This window comes from Heterocephalus glaber, unplaced genomic scaffold (genome assembly GCF_053883595.1).
Source record: "Heterocephalus glaber isolate CG9 unplaced genomic scaffold, H.glaber_assembly_v1.0 deba00000122, whole genome shotgun sequence".
Lineage (NCBI taxonomy): Eukaryota > Metazoa > Chordata > Mammalia > Rodentia > Bathyergidae > Heterocephalus > Heterocephalus glaber.
The window spans coordinates 56890873-56906931 of NW_028258138.1; the positions used below are offsets into that span (position 1 = coordinate 56890873).

General features: G+C 34.6%; 1 protein-coding gene across 10 annotated transcripts in view; it reads left to right on the plus strand.

Moving 5' to 3' along the window:
- Window positions 1–16059, plus strand: part of Bbx (BBX high mobility group box domain containing) — a 262549-nt gene that overhangs the window by 163578 nt on the left and 82912 nt on the right. For all 10 annotated transcript variants that reach the window (XM_004835767.4, XM_004835766.4, XM_004835769.4 and 7 more), the window contains 2 exons: window positions 2332–2502; window positions 8144–8386. In XM_004835767.4, the coding sequence (XP_004835824.1) occupies window positions 2341–2502; window positions 8144–8386 (405 nt within the window). In that variant the 5' untranslated portion in view covers window positions 2332–2340. The remainder of the gene's footprint in view (window positions 1–2331; window positions 2503–8143; window positions 8387–16059) is intronic.

Below are 16059 nucleotides of genomic sequence, written 5' to 3' on the forward strand. Positions count from 1 at the left end.
ATTGTGTGATCTACTAGTATATTGGGTCACCAATATAGGTTTAATTACCACCCAGACAACTTACCCTGAAGTGATTAATAAACCGCAAAATAACCATTTTCTCTCCTCTCTGTATAGCCTTGGTAATTTTGGAAACTGGGTTGCTTCTGCCTAGTTTATTTGCAGATAGAATGGAAATTATTAAACAGTCTATCAATTTAGAAATCTTTGTCCCTTTATTAAAAGCACACCGGATAACTAGTTCCATTTAGAGTTTTCAATAACTTCTTGTACTCTTGAGGCAGCCGCACAAGTCATGTAATTACTTCAATATTCAGCAGAAGTTTCTTGTTACAAAAAAGCTGTAAGAATATGTTTCCTTTGTCCACTTTTCCTTTCTTTTTCTCTGGTGTTTATTTTTTGGGGGGAAGCCCATCTAGACTTGGCTTTTAATAAATTAATGAAGATTTTTATCAAAATGAAGATTGCTTAAATAATTTTATTAAAACAATGGTTTTTTAATTGCACCACTCAAAGAATCTGAATGTCCATCAGTGATGAACTGATTAAGCTGTGATACATTTATGTTTTGTAATATTTTATAGAGTTACTAAATATGAAAATAATATACAAGTAAAAAATCTAAATGTTTACTAATGTATTTGCATATTTTAGGATATATAATGATATAGTTCTTCTTAAGATTGGGTAAAGGATAGACAAGCAGTTTGAGGGAGATGATTATTAAAAGACAAGAATCAGACTTATACATATGGTTATTTAATACAGTATAAAAGTGGCATCCCAAAGAAATAGGGGAAAGCTGAATTATTTAATAAATTGTGTTGGTACACCAGCAGTAGCTTGATGTTGGAAAAAAGAATAAGCTAGATCCTTAACTCTTTATATCAAAATGAGTTCTAGATTAGTCACATGTTAAGATGAAGTCTTGCAGGTACAGGAGAAAATATTAGTGATTTTGTTTTGCTTTATAGTGAGGAAAACATGACTCCTAGTCTAGAAACAATTAACGAAAATGTTTAGAAGGCTTGAGAACTAAATGAATCTTGATGCTATATGTTCAGGGACTCTAGCTTTGGTTTTAATATGGTGTTAACAATTTAATGGTATTACTTTGCAGGCATTGGACTAGTGCATGGATACATTGAATAAAAAGGCCACTATCCAGTGATGTCAGCAATTGAATTTGTTATTGTCTGCATCTGTTCATTAACCATTTAACTCTGTTGTTTGAATTTTTGCCTAAGCATATACAAATAGCTATTTGTATATTTATTTTACCTAAAATTAATAAATAAATGGGAAGTAACAAATCAGAAAATGAGAACGCATTGACATGTAGTTACCTCTGGACTATGGTCTGGGCATGAAGGAGAGGGCAAACCTGATTTTATGTTACTGTCACCTGGATGATATAACTATCCATTGAGGCTGGGGATTTAGCTCAGTGGTTCCGTCGCCTGCCTAGCAAGCGTAAGGACCCAAGTTTGATCCCTGGTACCAAAGGAAAAATAAATAAATAAATAATAAATATCCATTGATTTTATAATCAAGAATAACTTTTAAGTCATTCAAAAGTAGTTTAGAATTTTGGGTGTCTAAGAGGCTTTGTCACAACTGTAGCATAGTTCTTTCTTAGCTATTTCAGCCAATCACTCTTTTTCTAAAAATCCCAGAAGCAACATTTTTTTACCGGGTTGCTAACAGTGTGTATATAATGGAAATGCATAAAGGTGGTTTGCTTCGCTTTGTCATAGGTAGGCACAGAGCGCTCACCCTGATCTGTGACCTACAGGGTGCTCCTGCAGTGAGTCCTTGGGAATAGTGCATGTTTCGGAAACTGTGTCATCTTATTTCAAATCCCAACCATTTTATTCTGAGAAATTACTTATTTTATGTCATATATTATAAACACAGTTTATTTCATAGAATGCAAAATTCATGTGAAGTGGGGGATACCTGGAAGCTCACCTCTGTGAGCCCCCTTGCTCCTTGCGAGGTAACTTTCATTGTTCATGTGATGGAAAACCAGAAACATTTGCCCGAGTAAATACGACCAGGTGAGGGTAACTGGTAATCATCCTAAAACTTACTTGGGTTTTGAGTTTTGAAATTATGGAGTGAAAGGAAAGAAGCTTCATAAAAAGCAAGTATTATTAGCTCAGTTTATTCTACAATGAATGCTGGATTATGTACTTTGGATTCTCACTGAATCTAGTAAATGCCTGAGCTGGTCAATAGTCATTAAAATTATCCAATTAAAGTGAAGAGAGCAAAATAAACTAATTTTAATCACATTTACTTTGCTTTCTCTCTATTTTCATGTTATAGGGCACAGTAATGAAAGGCAGTAATAGAAATAAAGATCATTCAGCAGAAGGAGAAGGGGCTGGAAAACGACCAAAAAGAAAGTGTCTTCAGTGGCATCCATTACTAGCAAAGAAACTTCTTGACTTTTCAGAAGAGGAGGAAGAGGAAGACGAAGAGGAGGATATTGATAAAGTAAGTCTTCAACTCAGGTAGAAGTTCTAGTATATCTGAGCACTCATAATCCTCCAGAAACTCTAGTGAACATGTACAGTATGAAGGATGATTCTAAAAATCTGTGTAATTTGAATCCTATTTACCTACTCGGTTTATATTTTTACTTGATTGCTCTTTAGTATTTCTATCAACTAATGTTTATAAGTAGTAGTGAAATCCAGTGAGATTATGGAAATGTTTATAAAACTTACTGTGCCCACTCAGCACCTGGCTTCTTCATGTCCAACCCAGCCTGTCCACTCTAGGTCATCTGGGAGCTACTCCCTTGATCTTTGCTGCTGTGGCCTTCATAGCATCTGGCTGCACTTGTCCCAGTAAGCCTCTGTACTCACTCTGTTCTCCAAGTCCCTTTCTCTGGCCTCAGATATGAGCAGTTGGCGTTTGTTTAGAAAGTCACAAAGCGATGTAGGTGACCTAAGAAAGTCACATACCTCTCCATGTCCTGGGATCACTGGCTTCTCATCACTACTCAGGTTTTAGTACAAGAAGTACCTCCTCATGGAGACAGAGCCTAATCATTTCCAAATTTCTCTTCCACCCAGCTCATCCTGAGTCAAAGGATTTGTTTCAAAGCACTTACTACGATTTGCCACATGTTTAGCTGTGCATTACTTTGTCTTTTCAGACCAGAGAGGGTTTGCCTCTCTTGTCCTCTCCTCTTTCTTCAGAACCAAAGGCGGTGCCTGGCATTTAGTATTGAATGGGTGTGTGCTGAATGGGAAAATAAATGCATTCATATTTTGTGTCACTTTACAAATTTTAAAAATATTTTCAGTATTTTTTAGGCCTTCAGTATCTATTCAGGCTTTTTTCTTTGGCTTTGGTCAACTCCTTCACCCCATCTCAGCAGGAATTATAAACAGTTTTCCTGTTTCTTAGTCATCATCTCTGGATATCTTTAGTCTCTTCTACTAGGATCAGAGACAGGAGAGGCTATAAGAAATTATCCCTTCTTGGGCCAGGCATGGTGGCACATGCCTGTAATCTGAGCACCCAGGAGGCTGAGGCTGGAGGGTCACCTCGAGTTTGAGGCCAGCCCCTGAACTACGTAGCGAGACCCTGTCTTAAAAAAAAAAAAATTACCCCTTCAGCTTTCTCTACATACCTGTGCATTCATCTCACTCTGTACTTTCCCCTCCTCTTCAGTTTCAGAAAACAGACGTTATTTTTTCTCATCTTAGTCTCTTTTCTGCTGCTATAACAGAATATCACAGGCTGAGTAGGTAAACAATGCAAGTTATTTGGCTCACAGTTCTGGAAGTTGGGAAGACAAAGATCCAAGGGCCATATATGGTGAGAGCCTCTAGCTGCATCGTAACACATGGAGAGGAAGTGTGCATGTGAAACCAAGAAAACTTCAGCTGGACCTATCTTTTTTTTTTCTTTTTTTCTTTTTTTGAAATGGATATTGAACCCAGGGTCTTCACTTTGAGCTACATCCTGAGCCCTTTTTATTTTTTAAAATTTAATTTTGTTTTGTTTTGTTTTTAATTTTGATACAGGGTCTGGCTTTCTTAAGTTGCTCAGGCTGGGCTCAAACTTATCACCCTCCATCCTCCTGCCTCAGCCTCCCAGAGTGCCAACATTACAAGTGTATGCCACCACACCTGGCTAATTGTTTTACAAAGAGCCCATTACAATAATAACTACTCACTTGTGTGATAAATGGCGTGAAAGTATTGCCTTCATGGCCTAATAACTTCCCAAAGGCCCTACCTGTTAATACTGTGACAATGAAAATTTAATGTCAAAATGAGGCTTGGAAGGAGACATTTAAATCATTGCATTACTATTGAAATATTTACATTTATATTGAGTTTGACTTTCTGTTGATTAGTTGGTCCTGGAAGTTGGTCCTATTTCCATGACGGAATTCACTCCTACTTTTATTTCTTTCTTCTCTCTTCCTTCCTAGTTTCTTTCAATTAAGTCCCTCCATTATTCTACCCTCAAATGTTGATGTTCTCCAAGTTCCTAATCTTAATTTCTATCTGCCCTAGACTTTTCTCCTCACTCTGAACTCATTTTTCAGACTGTTCACTCGACATAGCCACTCACATGTAAACTAGGAATCTCAGTTGTCAATGTGTTCAAAACTAAGCTTTTGTTTTTCTCCTTCATACCTTCTCCTGTACCTTCAGTAGCTACTGCAGCAATCCATTTTGTCAAACCCAAAACATTACAGCTCATATTTAACATGTTTGTTTTACCCAAGCCTCATGTCCATCCATGAGTCAGTTAAATCCTTTTAGCTATACCTTCAAAATATGTTCTCAATTTGACCCCATCCTATTATTTGCCACCACCTTTATGCAAGCCATTTCCCACAAATTTTATACTCTGCTTTTTCCCTGCCTCTGCTCTTGCCCTTCTGTAGTCTACTCTTGGCAAAGCAGCCAAAGGAATCTTTGCCGAATGTGAGGCTGGCCCTGTTGCTTCTCTGCTTCACACGGACAGGGACTTGTGTGCTCACTGCTTTGTCTCTGGAACAGCATGTGCCCAGTAAAAGTTGTTGAGTGAAATATGGAAGTCATCAGATTCTCTTTTCATTCCTTGTTTAGTGACTTTGTCCACACCTTTAATCTTACTCCTTTCTCTACACTGGTATCCAGATCATTATCTTAGACTTGGGTAGCCATGTAGCATATCCCATAGCATAGCCTCTTAAAAATGCAGCCTACCCCACTGTTATTTCTGTTTCTCACAGATCTCATTTCTCTCATTTGAGAAAAAGAATTCTCTATTGTATGTGAAGAAACTTGCCATACAAGTTAGTAACGCTTATTTTTTGAACCTTTAAATTCAATTAGATACCAACCAACCTGTTCTTATATCTCCATTCCTATTATTGTTGCTTGGATTTGAGCTCTCTTTTTTGCTTGGACAGCTGGAATAAACTTCAAACTGGGTTTTCTAGTTTTGGGCACTTATCATACTCATTATTGACAGGAGTTATCTCTTTAAAATACAACTCTAATAATGTCTTTCCTCATTTGTAAAAAAAAAAAAAGAACACTCCAGCTGTAGGTACTAATATTGATTTCTTAAAAAGTTTTAATGGGCTCTTGTTGAAAGTGATATCCAGATAGTTTTTCATCTTTATTTTATTACTTATTTCTGTTTATTTGTTCATTCATTTTTCAGTTAATTTAATGGAATAACACTAGATTTTAGCTTAAAATTTTTTGATGACCATACAGAGCAAAATTAAAAGTTGGCAGTCTAAGTCAAACTAAATGTTTTTTATAGATCCATACAGTCTGAACCACTGGTCTACAGGATTAAATGAGTGACTCTTTACATGGCAGAGCACATTCTTCATGAAATGTCCCATATTTTCTACAACCTTATTTCCTAAATCCTATTTTTATCTTTTATATACCAATGTTGTAGAACTTCATGTTGATGTTCAAATAAACCTTCAAGCTTTAATCCTTGTTAGTTCCCTGTATCCCACCACTAACTGATACTCTCCAATTGATCTTTGAAAACTTAGCTCTGAAAATGCCGTTTCTAAGGAGAATTTCTACCCATCCACTAGTGCTTCATTATCTCACTGGTTCTTTGTTGGAATCCTCACATCCTTTTTAATGTATTTGTTTATATGTATTTCAACTTTCCCAAAACAATGAGCTCGTTTTTTCAGCTTTTAGCGTGAGTTTTATAATTTAGTAACTGAATCAAGTTATTTGTTTCTGAAGGGAAAATATAATTACTTCCTAGTTTTTTCTTAACTTCTTAGTTTCAGAATGCCAAATAAATATTCCTTGAAAATGTAAACCATTAAATGATTGTATATATAGTGAGGGAAAGAAAACTCACAATAATAATCCCTGTGTTTCTACATCAGACAGCTATGACTTCAAGATTTTTCTGTACTGTTTGTGTTTGAAGATAATTGATGGTTAATTGATTGCATTTGTAGTATTTACTTAAATACCTTTTTAAAATACCAAATTGGATTAAGCAAGTGATTAGATCTAGAGCAGGTATGTCCAACCTTTTGGCTTGCTTGCCCCATACTGATTGAAAATAAATTGTCTTGGGCCACATATAAAATATATGATATAGTTATGATATATGAATAATTTTTTGTTTTTATTTCTTATAATTCAAGAGAGAGAGAGGAGAGAGAGCATGCAAGCAGCCTGCATGCCCCAGGTTGGACACACCTGTAAAGTGTCTGCTTATAACAGTTGCCTAATAAATATCATATGAAAGGAACATGGTTGCCTTATAATTGTGGTTTTCAAAGGTGCGATCCTTACATGAGCAGCATCAACACTCCCTGGGAACTAGTTAGAAATACAAATTCTCAGGACTCACTCCAGACCTACAAAATCAAAAACATTGAGAATAGAACCTAGCAATCTGTGTTTTAACAGGATCTTCAGGGATTTCCAAGCATATTCAAGTTTAAGAATTACCTTCCTACTGCACAATGCGGACTAATGACTACTTTGATCCTTCTTGACTTTTCTTTTTTTTTTTTTGGTACCGGGGATCAAACTCGGGTCCTTGCGCTTGCACAGCAGGCGGCAAAACCACTGAGCTAAATCCCCAGCCCAATCCTTCTTGATTTTTAACAATAGAAAAAGAAATAGACTTGGTAAGCATTCTGGATTTCTACTGAGTGTCCTTGTTTCCAAGAAACATCATAGAATTATATTTTTGCTTTAGAAGATATTTTACAATCCTAATATTTTCTGAGATTCTGTGATCAGAGATGTGCTTTAAGAAATTTAATCTGGCAGCTTTATGCAGCCAGTGCTATAGAGAAGATTAAAAAAGAAATATTAGGCCATAGGCCAAAGTGGTACTAGGGCAATGGCAATGAGAATTATACAGATTCAGAGCTTTGTAGAAGTCCTTGAAGACCTTGAACAATGATTAAACAAAATGCTTAGGAAAAGGGAATATTCAAAACTAATTTTGAAGGTTTAGGCCTAGGGGAATTTATTCCTATTACAATAGCATTTCACTAGACAAGACAGCTTGATATTTACAGGCTTAAAGATGTACTGTGTAATTCTTCTTTCAATCATGTTTTATGTTTATTTTGATATTTTATAAGAGGCAACTCTACTTGTGATGTGAACAAAAACAATGCATGTTTTATATTAGCTTTTTATATTCTACATCTTTGTATTATTTGCTGTAAAAAAGCACTTCCTAAAAAGGAGAAAAAACTAATATTGATGCATTTTATATGGATAGTTTTGAGACCCATAAATCACACAGTAAGTTTATTCAACAATTAGTTATTAATGTTAAAATATACACATTAGATTTTTGTGGTTATAAAGGTAAAGGAATTTTTGTCCTCAAAGATCTCACTACTTAGAGAATATAAGCAATTGCAACACAGTGTAATAGAAATGCTGTAATAGAAACGTGCATAGGTTGCTATAGAAACCAAGCAGAATGCATCATAAGTTAGTTACCAACCACCAACAGTGGTTGATGATTTTTAAAAATTACTTTTTTCAATTCATTAGGTGTTTAAATGTATCTAAGAAAAAAATACAATGTGCAAACCAAAATTGATTGTTAAATCAAGGTGTGTTAAAATAAACATTTGTTTTTTGTTTGGTAATAGCTTCAACTTCTTGGATCCGATGGCCTAGAACAAGATGTTGGTGAGGCAGAAGATGATGAATCACCAGAACAGCGAGCCCGTAGACCAATGAATGCATTTCTTTTATTTTGCAAACGCCATCGCTCCCTTGTCCGTGAAGAACACCCCAGGCTTGACAACCGAGGTGCTACCAAGATACTAGCTGATTGGTGGGCTGTTCTGGATCCAAAGGAAAAGCAGAAGTATACAGACATGGCCAAGGAGGTAGGTTACAATCACAAGGTGCTATGGTGGCGATGAGCAGCCAGTCTTAAACTCCCACTCAGCAAATACGGAACCTGTTGAACATCTGTTGAACATCTAGCAATCTAGATGTTCAGGATGACTCTTGAATCTCTGGTGTTAAGTAAAAATACAATAGCTTTCTTTTTTCCTGTCCCAAAGTGCTTCAAGTCCACTTTAGAAATGTTGGTGAAGATGCCAAGAGTAACTTATTACTAAGAAGGTGTTTCTTCATTTTCTGTTGTGATAGGGTATTGAAAGATTTACCAAAAATGGTGATTTCTTTATTGTAACCGGTGATTTTTCCTTTAAGTTTTTCTAGGAACTCAGCTTTTGCTGTCAGAAAATGCCCCTGGTAAAGATGATAGTCTTAGGTTACTCTAGTTCTGTCATGGGCAAGTCTTGATCTATTTGGGTTGCTAAGTGTTCTGTGACTGTAGGGTTTGTGTGTGTGTGTGTGTGTGTGTGTGTGTGTGTGTTTGAATTTCTGGATCTCAGCTTTTGTTTTTAATTTTATTAAAATGAGGAAGTTGGAAAAAGATTTGTATGCCTACTGCCTCTAACATTTCTGATTTTGTAATGAACACAATTATCAAGAGATATGCTTTGACTCATTTCTGTTCTGAAGATGGTACAGCATGAATATTTAAAACCAATAAATGAATGTCAGTAAAATAGGATATACTGTGACATGTGCATGCATGTAAACACTGTGAGCTGTAGTTGGTGAGAAACATTTCCATTTAAGAATGCTATACAGAAGTGTGACATTAGTTTCAAAATGGTGGCAGTTACTAAATTTCTTCAAAAATTGTACTGGTTCTGTTTCTAAATTAACCTGAAATTATTGTGAGACTATTTTACATTTAAATATACTGAGTGGATTTATTCCCAAGTAAGGTATATAGGCAAAACAGTATCATCATGGATAAGCCTAAAAGAAATAATTTTAATATTTTTCAGTTGCACCTTGGAAAAGATCATGATTCATGAAAATCCCTGCCACCCAAACATTTGATTAATGTTTGTGAAAAATGAACCAGCAGGGAATAAAATATGTAGCATCAAGATATTTTAGTAGACATCTCAATATGTGGGAAAATAATACTTTCAGTTGCTGTGGTATTATTGATTTGTCTAATAAGCTAAGATGAAACATAAAAATGTTTTAGGAAATGTTCAGGGACATTTGAATCCATAGTAAATCATTAGTGTAGTTAGTATGTAACTAATGAACATACAAGGCTCCAGGAATTGGCTACTGTTAAAGATAGAATTTTAACTATGTGGCCCATCTGGAAAATTTAAAATCAATTTCAGCAACCTCTGTGATTTTAAATGTTTCAATAGATTTCCACTACCATAGCAGTAATTAACAGTAAAACTTTCTCATTAAATAGCCTTCCATCCTCTCATAGTCATGCTTATGTAGTAAAATAAACAATTATCTGAAACCTTGTGGGGAACTACATAAGCTTCCTATAATTAAACACTTGAGTTTGTTTTTGGATTGCTGTTTTTAGGTAACATACAGCATATCCCCAGTATATTTTTTGCCTTTTTTAAAATACTGCTAATTTACAAACCCAATAGGTGGCCACTTTTAAGCAGAGGGAGTATTATTTTTGTACAGGAAATCCCTTGCTAATTACTTAATTAGGATCACAATATTTACCATTGTGGAACCATAATGAAATCTGTTAAGGGGGCCCCCTGCAATCTAAAAGTGGAGACCATAATGTCACACATTGCAGCTTACCTTGTTTATAGTTATTTTTATGAAAAGTTGCCTCAATTGGACCACAAAGTATAGACCATTCAGCTGCTTGAAATTATTGCACAGTTGGTCTCCAGTCAGGCTTCAGACTTCTTTAAATTACTAAATGATTTCACATTGAAGTGTATAGTTGTTTTGCGCTTTTTGTTTTATTTTTGCAACTTTAATTGTAAAGTTATTTTAATTAACAAATACTTCAGTGGCTTCAGTTTACCAGGTTTTGTGAAGTTGTTAGTGATACAAAGCCAGTGATAGATAACAATCTCTATTACTCAACGCTCCCATCACTTCTAAAATTCTGTTTTAGAGGTGTAACCTTTTAATGTTCAACCCCCAATTTTAAATATTCTTTATTATCTGTAAGACATACTCTTTTAGCATAGTGCCTGTGTACTGAATACTTACATGCTATTTGTATCCTGCCTTTATTAGTTGAGTGAAAAATTATAATCCTGCATGTTAAGTATCACCTAACAACAGGGATACATTCCGAGAAATGTGTCATTAGGCAACTTGGTAATTCTCTAAACATCATAGTGTACTTAACCCTAAGACCTTTATGATACTGCTAGGCAATAATGATCTTATGGAACTACTATTATATATGTGGTCCATAATTGACCAAAACAGTGTTATGCAATTTATTCCTTTCTCTTTTTTATTTTAAAAGAAGCATATTTTGAGAACCAGAGTGAGTAATAATTAATGGAGGGATTCTTTTTTTAACCTGTTGACTCTTTTCCTTACTTTTTATTTTATTATATTGGTGCATTTGGTAAAATGAAATACCCATTCCAGGATTTGTCATTTTCTTGAACCGTTATGTAGTTCTAATTTGCATTGTTGGGCAGACAGGGATGGTTGAATAAGGGATTCGTATCTTCTGATGAATGTCATTAAAGCAATAATTTGTTGTAAGTAATCTTGGTTGTAAGGATATGACTGGAATAATTGGTTGTAAGGATATTGTTGGACCCTTCCACTTGTTACTTAAACTAGTGATTGTAATTAAGCATTTGACACTAAATGTAAAAGATCACACATCTTGACTTTCACCTAAAATGGAGTGCAAAGAGGAGGGGAGGATCTGGGAAGCTTGGACAATTTAAGTGAATTTTACAAAACCCTACTCACTTTTTAGGATCGGAAGCATAAGGCAGAATACATACATTTATTGACTGATTGGTTCATTCCTGGCTTAGTATTTTAAGAAAGAAACAACATAAAATCATTTATGATTCTCTCCTTTCTTCAAAGCAGAAATCTAAGGGTAAAGGAGTTAGTATCATGAATGTGTTTAATGAACAAACGGTAGAGCTGGGACACTTCTTTGCATGTGACTTTAAAATGCCCTTTTAATATATATTTATCCTATCTACTTTAAATGCTTGAAAGATAAGTGAATTTGAGTATTACAGGAATATTAATGAAAATGTCCTGAGTCTTATAAGAAAAGTGTTCTTGTGTTAGGGAAGAAGGTAAGAATGGATCAGGAAAGGATTATTGTTGGTTTGGGTATAAGATTCAAAGAGAAAGTCAAGGGTGTGTAGAAAACTGAGATCAGTTTCAGGAATCAGCAAGTTTGTTTTACCTGGACCCTAGATTATTTATGTGTAGGAGAATCAGTCACAGGAGACAATGATGTAAAAGTAAATAAGAAAAACTGAAAAGCTTAGAAGGTCAGTTGCATGTCAGTAAAACAGTTATGGAATTAAATGGCAGTAAAATGAAGCTTGAAGGTAACCATACTAGTCCTTTGTAAATGCTGGTATCTGCTGTGGTCAGTATTCTTGGAAAGATTGTTATCACCATGAAACTCCACGAAATTTTCATGATTAGTTCTGCCTCCGCATGTCTTCAGGGAAAAAATTAACTTTTGATTATTTGTGATTAAGAGAATGAACAATAAAACCATTTATTCCCTTGTTTTGTCTTCTTTAAAAATACTCTACTCCAAAGATGTTACATTCTCATTTCTCATGAGTTACAAATCTGGAGAATTTTTCTTAACTCTTACGTATCATACTTATCAAATAGAATTTTTGTTCTTGCCAGCATGCTACAATACTTTTCATTCTGTTAGAATGGCACCTCATTCATCCAGCATCCTTGAGAAACAGATGCTACATGTAAGTGATTTCCAAATAGATAGAACTTTAGTGTTCCTTTAAAAAATACTTTTAAAATAATTTTATATATTTACCCTGAGAACTTTATTTAAAATTTGTTTATATACTTTCTTAAAGTACTCAGAACATTTTTTGAATTTTCTAAAAACTTTAAACATTATTTCCCAATGAGAATTATAATCTAATTTGGTGAAACCTTTGTGAATAAATGAGTTATGGTCAAGTTTTTATCTATATAAGTAATTGTCATCTATTTTGTTATTTTGAATTTCCTCTCTTTGCTTTGCCATGGGTTTTTCTTTTGGTTTCAACATATCAGTTGTCACCTTCTCTAATCAAATGATTTATTCTATATGGGCCTTTCTGAGTGTAGCTTAACGAGGATCCCACCACTTTGGGGGGAAGTAGGTAGTAAAAGCAAATATTTAGGATCTATGTTTTATAACATTCCTTGTTTCTTCAACTTTTTTGATTTTTATCTGGATATCATGACATCCTTACTGTATTTTGAAAAATATTTCAGGGCTTGGGTAGTGATAGAGTGCTTGCCTAGCATTCAGGAGGAACTGGGTTTGATCCCCAGCAGTATAATAATAATGATAATGATTATAACAACATTCGGGTGTTATTTTAAATGATATAAGTATTTGAATATTGCTTTATCATGTCCAGAGTTATTTTATGCTTACCTAATTTAATCTTCAAAACAGTCCCATGAATTAGATATTTTATAAAAGCTAGAGATGAAACCCAAAGAAGTTGACTTTCTACGCAAGCAGTAGAACTCCAATTCTCATACTTGACTTCTCCTTTCTCAAATCTTTTTGGATTGTCACATTTGTAAAATGGCAGTAAAGATGCTTGCCCTCCCAGGGTAAGTATGAGATGTGGCAAACCTGTGACATGCATGCCGCGGTGGGCTGTTTGTGTCAAGTTCTAAAAGTTTCGCTATAACCGCTCTATACAAATGTTAGTTTTAGAGTCATATCTGATAAACAGCTTTGTTTCTATCCGATGCTTCCTTACCTAATGATTAACTGCTATTTTTATTATAAACGTTTAATACATTGAAGAATAATAAAATGCAAAATTAGTGTTTGAAACATAAAATGAACAAAAAAATCAATAAAACTAATTATATCATTTGCCCAGTCTGACAGTTCATATCCAGTATAATTGATGGCCTTTCACAAGATAGATGTTGAATTAACTATTTGAGTTAGGAATTTTAATTCCTAACTAAATTTTAGGATGGATCTTCTGTCTTCAATAAGTCAACCATCCAGACACGTGCAGAACTTTACTGAACCAATCTATGAAGTGTTTCTTACTCAAGTTGACACTACAATTAACTATCACAAGGATTCAGTACTCAAATATCTAAGATGTTGCTATAATAAATCCTTATTTTGAGACTTGTGATCATTCAAGAGAATGTGAGTAAAAGTTCACTTTTGGACCACTTGAAAAACATGCAAATTCTTGCTATAAACTATATTTATGGAATAATTTTTTTTTCTTTTTTTTGTACTGGGGATCGAACTCGGGTCCTTGTGCTTGGGAGGCAGACGGCAGAACCACTGAGCTAAATCCCCCCAGCCCCTTATGGAATAAATTTAAGATGTTTAAGGAAATTGTTAAACCAAAGTGAACCTATGTTTTAAGAAAATATATGCATTTCAAAAATCAAATTTCTCAACTATGAATTACATATCTTTTAATACATTTTCAGAAAAGACTTTGCTAATGTTTTGTCACCCAGATCCCTATTTTTAAACTTAAAATCCCTATTTTTAATTTAAAAATTTTAATTTCAAAGAAATTCTTAAATTTTGATGTTTTAAATTAATACAACTTATCAAATGTACCTTTTCCCTAATTAGCAAAACTAGAGAGTAAAATTGCACCCTAAAAAGTTATATGTAAAAACAAACTGCAGTTGTCAGTAATCCTCACCCTGACACAATTTAAGTAGCCATATCTGTAGCCAACTGCCTTGTTTCCACTTTTTCTTTGATTTTTTTCTCACAGTAGAACAAACAATTTCATGATCACAATATTCAACTCACTTTTATCATAAAAGTTTTTCAGGTTAATTTATAACTTAAAATGTTTTTATTCAGTCAAAATCATGAACTAAATTCAGTGACCTATCATGTGAAAGTCTAATTTTCTATTAAAAATAGCTACCTGCTAGGTGTTGTGCCACACACCTGTAATCCCAACACTCACGAGGCTAAGGTAGAAAGATTGCTGTGAGTTTGTTATAGTGAGTTCAAAGCCAGCCTGAACTCAATGTAGCGAGACCTTGTCTCAGAAAAATAAAATAAAAATAGCTACAAAAAATAACTCATATCAAATAGTGTACTGAGTTTTATTATCCTAATGATAATTTTTAAATGTTTGCAAAGGAAAATACTCAAACTAAGAATGTGCAGATTAGTGGTACTTCTAAAATATCTCCTCATCCTTATCCCCTCCTGTTTAATATGACTTCTGCCCATCCGTGGGAGGGTTTGCAGCTGTCTCCACATTTATGCTAGAGGTTCATTTAGCCCCCTGTAGAGTATTTGGCTATAAAATACATGTTACCGCTTTTTTTAAAAAAATCAGATAATTGCCTATGTAATTTCTTAGAATCTTGGTAGATTTTATTTCATGATATTTCACATATTTACACCAGAAGCATCTGTCTTTAGTTCTACAGACATTGTCATAACTGGAAATTCTAGTAGATTTTATCTGTTTAACATCCCATCCAACACACAGTTGGAAGACATGGGTAATTATATCTTTCATTAATATTAAGGTGCTTTGTAGATCAAATTTTCATTTATGTAAATTATTTGGGAAAGTATTTAATGTTGAGACCTCGTTTTTAAAAAAGTGATATAATAGGTTATTGTCTTTTGTATTATAATAATGCCATTGTCAAATATAAAGGAAGCAAAAAACTGTGACAGAAGGGTATATATTTAGTGCAAGTATAGAATAACAAAAGAATCAGTAACTGAATTACTGGTTTATTACTGTTGCTAATGAAATACAGTGATGTTTGGGCTTCAAAGAAGGAAACTAGTGTTATCAAGTATCTTGTACAAGTCAGAAAGGGTGTCTACAAAATAGATTTCATGTAGGCTGTCTAATTGGTTGGAAATTTGCAGAATGAAATTGGAGGTTATGAGGTGAATTTTTGTTTTAATGGTACAGTTTTGAAAATCATTATTTTGGCAAGAGTTTCAGAGTCTTTTATAGAAGTCCCAGGGCCAGTAGCCTGTGATGGATGTTCTTAGAGAGTAAGAGAGCTTCCCCTCTCATCCCCAGCATGAACAGCCTGGCCCTGGGTATACTGGATAGGTGAGACAAATCTCTTTCCCACTTCCAGTTCTGTGATGATACATTTTGCCCACATGGTTAACCTGCATGCCAGTAATTTCTCTTGGCTGTTTGCTTCAGACTACATACAAAGTCTCTCCTCTTTTCTCCTTTACTCAGACTTCTCTGCATTACCTTTCCTAATAACCTCACCACAGCAAATGATTAAGTCTTTCTATTGACTCTAGGCAGTGATTGATGAGGTACCCAGTTCCAAGGACACAGAGGCATCTGCGATCCCTGGGGCTTTTCCTGCCTCCACCCTCACTTGGTGTTATACTGCTTGTGTTGACCTGCATGTTTTCACTTGAATTTATGGGATCTCCTTCAAAGCTTTAAACTCCTTAAGGACAGGATATGCTTAACTTTTCTGC